This window comes from Heteronotia binoei, chromosome 20, assembly GCF_032191835.1.
Source record: "Heteronotia binoei isolate CCM8104 ecotype False Entrance Well chromosome 20, APGP_CSIRO_Hbin_v1, whole genome shotgun sequence".
NCBI lineage: Eukaryota > Metazoa > Chordata > Lepidosauria > Squamata > Gekkonidae > Heteronotia > Heteronotia binoei.
Genome location: NC_083242.1, coordinates 19,318,120 through 19,325,091, shown reverse-complemented (window position 1 = coordinate 19,325,091; position 6,972 = coordinate 19,318,120). Strand labels below are relative to the sequence as shown.

At 48.3% G+C, this 6,972-nt stretch overlaps 1 protein-coding gene across 1 annotated transcript in view; it reads right to left on the bottom strand.

Moving 5' to 3' along the window:
- Window positions 1–1,877: 1,877 nt before the first annotated feature.
- TMC7 (transmembrane channel like 7) overlaps window positions 1,878–6,972 on the bottom strand; it is a 34,801-nt gene continuing 29,706 nt past the window's right edge. Inside the window, exons 12-16 of the mRNA XM_060261031.1 lie at window positions 6,535–6,718; window positions 4,972–5,102; window positions 3,604–3,759; window positions 2,851–2,929; window positions 1,878–2,020 (exon numbers count right to left, since the gene is read on the bottom strand). Coding sequence (XP_060117014.1) covers window positions 1,961–2,020; window positions 2,851–2,929; window positions 3,604–3,759; window positions 4,972–5,102; window positions 6,535–6,718 — 610 coding nt within the window. The 3' untranslated portion in view covers window positions 1,878–1,960. The remainder of the gene's footprint in view (window positions 2,021–2,850; window positions 2,930–3,603; window positions 3,760–4,971; window positions 5,103–6,534; window positions 6,719–6,972) is intronic.

The window sequence follows — 6,972 nt, the reverse complement described above, 5'->3', positions numbered from 1 at the left end:
TGGGGAGGAGGAGGTGGCTGCAAGGGAAGCGAGGCTGGGCCACTTGCAACTCGTGGGGTGCAGCAGTTCGCTCGCCAGAGGTGGTGCAAGCGCGCCTCACAGCAGAGAAGCTGCTGCATTAGACCGGACAGGGAGTGTCAAGCGCGCTCATTTCTGGACCACATTTTTTCTATGTAGAGAGCAGGTCATCAGCTCTCTTCCTCTCCCCCCCTTATTTACAACCCAGCGGGCACGTAGCAAAACCATCTGGCCCTGGGATGTTTATATTACAGGCTGGCCATTAGTACCTCCAAGTCGCCTTTCCCCCCCCACCCCCGGTTTCACACAGACAATCCTTATCTCTGTACAAAGAAGTGTGAGAAGGTTTGATGCTTCCAATAGCCTAAAATTCCTTAGTAGTAAAACAGATAGTTGCCTAGTAACCTCTGAACCCATGACTCAAGTATGCATCTGTAATGTAACCTTTGCTGACATCCTATATAGCAACTGTGTAACTGTTCGTACCCCCATTACTCCCAAGGCTTGTGTCCTTGGCAAAGCTCCTGAGTTTCTAACAATAAACCTGCTTTTGATTCTAAACAAAGGACCTGGTTACTGAGAAATATCGGCGCCTGACAGGGAGACTCTTAACTGGAGGATTGCCAGTTGCCAGGTGGTCCCTGGAGAGTTCCTGGAATTACAACGGATCTCCATGTTACAGAGGTCGGTTCCCTTGGAGGAAATGGTTGCTTTGGAAGGTGGATTCTGTGGCGTTATACCCCACTGAAGCCTCTCCCTGTCCCCAAAACCTCCAGCCCTGCTGGAGGGAAGAAGCAGCCAAGCCCCGTGGCCCCCCCTAATTTTTTTTTTATCTTCCAGGCCCCTCCACCTAAAATTTTCTGCCTGGAGGCCTGGGGACAAGGCTTCTCAGCTGAGCTTCAGGCAGCTTCCTGATGAGGGAGAGATTGTCACAGCTCTCCCAAGGCAGGAATACGAATAGAACACAATTTACATATATTTGCAGAGGGGGAATAAGCTACTATAGGCAAGTTTATGCTACCCGGCCGTGCAAAGCCCAAGGAAATGCAGGTCAATCAATCATGTCTGCAGAGTTTACAAAGCGGGCAAACGTACAGTCTGCAGCTGGCAAAGGGCAAGGAGGACTGGGGAGGGGGAGGCAGCTGCACAACACCTCATTTGGCTTATTTTGGAAGGCACTGTTGGGAGACGGGTGCAATACAGTTCCTTCCCGTGCACAAGCGTGCCCAGGGAACTTCCTGTGATTGCTCAAAGCCTCTTCCAGCAGCAAGGCATGGGAGCTGGGAAAAACTGCATGTGCTGGCAGGGCAGGCCCAGCCTGCTGTCCATGAAGTGGCTGCACAGCACAAACTCTTTCCTGGCCTGCCCATTGGCCTCCATGTCAATCTGGATCAGAACGGCAGCTACGACAGGGACGGGATGCATCCCAAGTTCCTCAAGGCAGTTTGCAAGCAAAAATCCCCTGCAATAAACATGCTTCGCATAAAAGCCCCTGGAAAACGGAGGCTTAAACGTAACCCGTTAAAAGTTAAAGGAACAACATCAGAAACAAACCTACAACAAAAGAAAGTTTGTGCAGGTTAGAGGCAGCGAGGTCTGTACAAACGGAAGACAAGGAAATCCTGCATTAAAAAAACCCAAGGGTATACATGCCTGAAACCCTAACGTAACAAACGCTTCCCTGAGTTGGTCAGCAATTCACTCCAGCCGAGAACGTGAGGGCGATGTAATCAGTGGAAGTGTGCGCGCACACACACTTTCAGAAGAATGTGCACCAAAGTTGAAAACTCACACCTGCCACCAGTTCAGCCTGTGTGTCCCTTGTCTGCAACAATGAGGTCCCCAATTAGTGGTTCAAGGCACTGCAGATCCCCAGCTGTCGTGGTGTTGCTATGTGAGAAGTCCTGCATGTAACTCAGTCGAACAGGCATCTGCAGGCCCCTCAGCTAAGCCTCTGGGCTTCAGTCAGCTTCCTGATGAGGAAGAGTTTGTCCCGGCTCTCCTATATGGTGGCCATCGGAATAAAAACACAATTAATGTACAGCTGGGAAAGAGACAAAGCTTTTCTTGCAGCTTCTGCAAAAGGAGAACAAATAGAGCTGTGACCGGCAGCAGCTGCTTTACTGGTAATTAATGTGGAGCAGCTGCTAATGTTTGCATTTTCCCAAATTGCAGGTTCTGACTCCATGCTGAAAGTGGCACCCTTGGGGACTCGTATTTGGGTAGAAATGCAGCATAGACATGTTTTAAATAAATAACAAGCATCCAGATCTAAGGCAACCTCGGCAGGTTCTCAATAGAAACCACTGGGCAACACCCAGCAAGGCAGCCATGTGATCAGGAGCAACCAATCACCTTCCACTTCCTCTCCTGCAGAACAGGTTACTTGGAGAACCTCTACAGCCCTAATACTATAGTTGAAGACCAAATTCTCAACTCATTTCCAGCCACCCAAGTTAAAGAGGAGAATTAAGTCCAGCACAATACTGCATTTTGAAGCCTGCAGGAAAGCAGGAAGAACTGCAAAATTGTTAACATTTTCATTTTGATTTTAGGATCTAGAATAGCTACAGTTAATGTTACTCAGAGCATGATGTTCCGAAGTTTTTTTTAACAATGAATGCAGGTCTGGATCACAATCCAAGGTGGACCTCACTTCTCCCCCACTCCCAAGTATTAATTTGCTATCTATCATAACTTTATCAGCTACTCTGATCTCACACATGTGCTAATAACAAATGCTGAAAGAAAAGAAGTGGGACATGCACCATTTCACGTGTCCAAACGGTCATGTTCTAAACTGCAGGGGACAAGGGCACGGTCGGAACTTACCATAACTAACTGTTCCCTGAGCTGACTGACAACTCGTTTGTGAGCTCCGGCCAAGGCCATGAAATAGAACATAATAAGGCTGTAGACAATAAAGAAAAAAAAAGAACAAGGCACCTCAATACGAATGCACACCCAAGTTTGGAAAAGGCTACTCAGAAAACAACTAGTAATCCTAAAGTGAAGCTACTTGGGCCACAGCTTACAGGTAAAGCATGTGTATTGTGTGCCAAAAGACCCAAGTTCAACATCTGGCTTAGCAGTGGTTTAAAGAACTCTAGGTGGAAGCTTAAAGGGATCCTACTGATAACAGGAAACACACAAGATTCATTTCTTGCAAGAAAGGCTGAGGTTTGTGGGCTCCCTGTCTCCAGGAGCATCGATGCTCGTTGAGTATAAGCCATGAGTGACAGTCTGGACTTGCCTAGGGCTGTCCATGAATCTAGAAATTCCAGGATGGCTTTATCTGATGTAGTAACGTTTTACGCCATTTGATGTTAGAAGTAGATCCTAGATCTGAATTTCCGCACATGCCCCCACCCCCAGTCTCTCCCCTGTAGTCTCTAGCCTTTCCTAGAGCTGCCCCGAGTTAGGGCAGGGAAGGAAGCAGATCAGCGTGGCTCTGCAGGAAGAGAAATGAGCAAGACACTCAGCCCTGCTAAAGGCTGCTGCGGTGTTTGCGCTGCTCCTTCCTCCAGAGCTGAAGCCTGCAGAAGTACAGAGCACTGACCCCCAAGATGTTGAATGGGGACTCACCAGAGAACCATGAAGAAAGGGACCACAAATGCTTCCGAGGCCATGCTGTTCAAAACCTTCCTCAAAACGTCTGGGAACTCATTGATGGTGTGGGCGATGATGTCCCACGAACGAGTAAAATACACATAAGGTCCACAAGCTTTTGAAGACTGAATGCTGACGGGGGAGGGGGGTTTGAGGAAAAGAGCGAAGTAGCCCATAAAATAAGTATCACAGAATCAGTTTCTCTTTATCGAGCAAAACATTAGCATGACACGTCATTTGATGCAGCTCCTTTCGAAAGCTGCGAGCACGTGCTAAGGTCAGGTTTGGTTAGTGCTAGTCAGCATAAAGATGGCAGAGGCCAGGCAGGTACTTTCAAAATTCCTTTCCAAATTTTCAAAACGAGATGGACTCCACCGCAAAATGGCTGCCGTGGGTGGCTGCAGCCAGTCACAAAACACGAGGAAGTCCCAAGTCAAGCCTTGTCCCATGACAGAGACAGCCATTTCCAAACGGGTGCTCCTTTGAGACAAAAGATGACATCTCCTGAACTTGTCAAAAGTACCTCCTGCTCCAGGGAGCCTGGGCTAGGCTGTCTGCTTCAGGAAAGAAGAAAGAAGGGGCTGGGAGCAGAGTTCCCTCTAAGCTGAGTTCGTGTGAGCTAGCTCAAAGGTTTTTTTAGTCTTCAGCAGTGTTCCCTCTAAGCTGAGTTAGGGTGAGCTAGCCCACAGATTTTTAGCCTCCAGCTCACACATTTTTGTCTTAGCGCAGGAAAATTGACCCCAGAGCACAATAACATACGCAGCAGCTCACAACTGGAATGCCAGCAGCTCACAAAGTAGGATTTTTGCTCACAGGACTCTGCAGCTTAAGAGGGAACACTGGTCTCCAGCTCACACAATTTTGTCTTAACACAGGAAAAATGGCCCCAGTGCAAACTAATTTACACATCAGCCGCCCTGAGCCTGCTCCGGCGGGGAGGGCGGGATATAAATAAAAATTATCTATTATCTATCTATCTATCTATCTATCTATCTATCTATCTATCTATCTATCTATCTATCTATCTATCTATCTATCTATCTATCTACTCACAATTTTAATGCCAGTAGCTCATAAAGCAAAATTTTTGCTCACAAAACCCCACAGCTTAGAGGGAAACACATCTGCACGCAGGATGCGGGGAACAACTGAGACAGATCATGACATACAAGGAAGCAAACCCCTTGAGTTCCTGTTGTCATCCCACCTAAAGATACTGAATTTTTGACACCTGAGCTTGGTGAAAGAAAGACTGACGTGCTGTCAGTGCTTTGCCACGGTAACAGAAAGTAGCACACTTGGAGAAGCAAGCCAAAAAGTTATGCCGACAACACGGCCACTTACTGCGTCATGCTGAGTCCAAGGGGAATAAAAGCCAAGATTAAACCGATCAAAAGCACCACCAGGAAGAAAAAGTTGGAGCTCGATGCTCTGAAAGGTCGTGCAGAAGGCTTACACGTGTGCATCAGGCTTATCTGGAGGGGAGGAAAAAGAAAAATTACCTCTGCCCACATGCCACAACACATGGGCCCAAGACAAATGACGGTTTATTTCTTCTTTTCTCACCATCCCATCATCAGGAACTAGCCTTTCAGAGCTACTCCTTGGAAAATGGGAAAAGGCAAAAAATCTCCCTATCTACCCCCAGTGGCCTGCCAGCAAAGCCCCTATGTTTTACTGGCCACTTGAAACTGAAGAAGAAGATATTACATTTATATCCTGCCCTTTGCTCTGAATCTGAGTCTCCAAGCAGCTCACAATCTCCTTTACTTTCCTCCCCTACAACAGACACCCTGTGTGAGACAGGTGGGGCTGGCAGAGTTCTCCCAGAACTGCTCTTGAGCAGAACAGCCCTGAGAGAACTTGTGGCTCACCCAAGGTCACTCCAGCAGCTGCATGTGGAGGAGTGGGGAATCTAACCTGGTTCTCCCAGATAAGAGTCTGTGCACTTAACCGCTACACCAAACTGTCTCTTTCCTGGAAGGAAGGCCCAAGCCCACCCCAAGATTCTTAATTTCTCTCTCCTGTCAACATCCCCTTCCTCCACTGCAGCTTCCAATCACAGTTCAAATCATGAAATTTTGACCGTTTAAGAACTTGCTCATCCAATCAAGGCCTCTGAGCTGTGTTCCAGAACTGACAGAGTAGTCTGGCTATTGAAGAAGATGATGATATTGGATTTATATCCCGTCCTCCACTCCAAAGAGTCTCAGAGCAGCTCACAATCTTCTTTACCTTCCTCCCCCACAACAGACACCCTGTGAGGTGGGTGGGGCTGAGAGGGCTCTCCCAGCAGCTGCCCTTTCAAGGACAGTCTTAGAGCGGCTAACAATCGCCTTTATCTCCCTCCCCCACAACAGACACCCCGTGAGGTGGGTGGGGCTGAAAGGGCTCTCACAGCAGCTGCCCTTTCAAGGACAGGTGCCCTTTCAAGGCCAGCTGGGTGGGGCTGGAGAGGGCTCTCATAGCAACTGCCCTTTCAAGAACAGAGTCTCAGAGTGGCTCACAATCTCCTTTACCTTCCTCCCCCACAACAGTCACCCTGTGAGGTGGGAGGGGCTGAGAGGGCTCTCCCAGCAGCTGCCCTTTCAAGGACAACCTCTGCCAGAGCTATGGCTGACCCAAGGCCATTCCAGCAGGTGCAAGTGGAGGAGTGGGAAATCAAATCCAGTTCTCCCAGATAAGAGTCCGCACACTTAACCACTACACCAAACTGGCTCTCTAGTTTGAAGAAAACCGCAAACAGGGTTCCAAGCAGATTCCACCCAGATGAGGGAAGTGGGGTAGGGGTGGGGGTGGGGAACACCACCCAGGATGACGTTGGCAGTTGCAGAACGTTTTTTATAAAGTCACACAAGATGAAAATTGTTTGTTTTCCTACTGTCAGGTGGGACACCCTGTTGTTACCTTTTTGACATAAAAGATGACAAAATATTTTATCGTTGCAATCGCAGGGAGAAGCGGACAATAGAAAGTGCCGACCCAGCAGATGGTTTGCCCGTAAACAATTTCCAAGACGTTGTCGGAAACATCGAACTCCTGCAGTCCGCACCACCGGCAGGCCTTCAAGGAGCAGTGGGTAACAATCAGCCTGAGGACGACAAAGCGAAAATGAAGCCTGGGATTTAAACATCCAGCAACAAAGCTAAACGGAGTCTTTTTCTATCCAACCCCCCCCCCCCCCATGCATTTACGGAAGGAGAATCACACAAACGGAACTGCATTAGAAATGCATTCACAGCTTGCCCCAATCAAGTTGCTTTTTCATCTTTTACCCTGCCCTCCGTAGCTAACTTTGTAATGAGGAAAATGAGGGAATCTAGTACACGCCCCCCTATGCTCTTT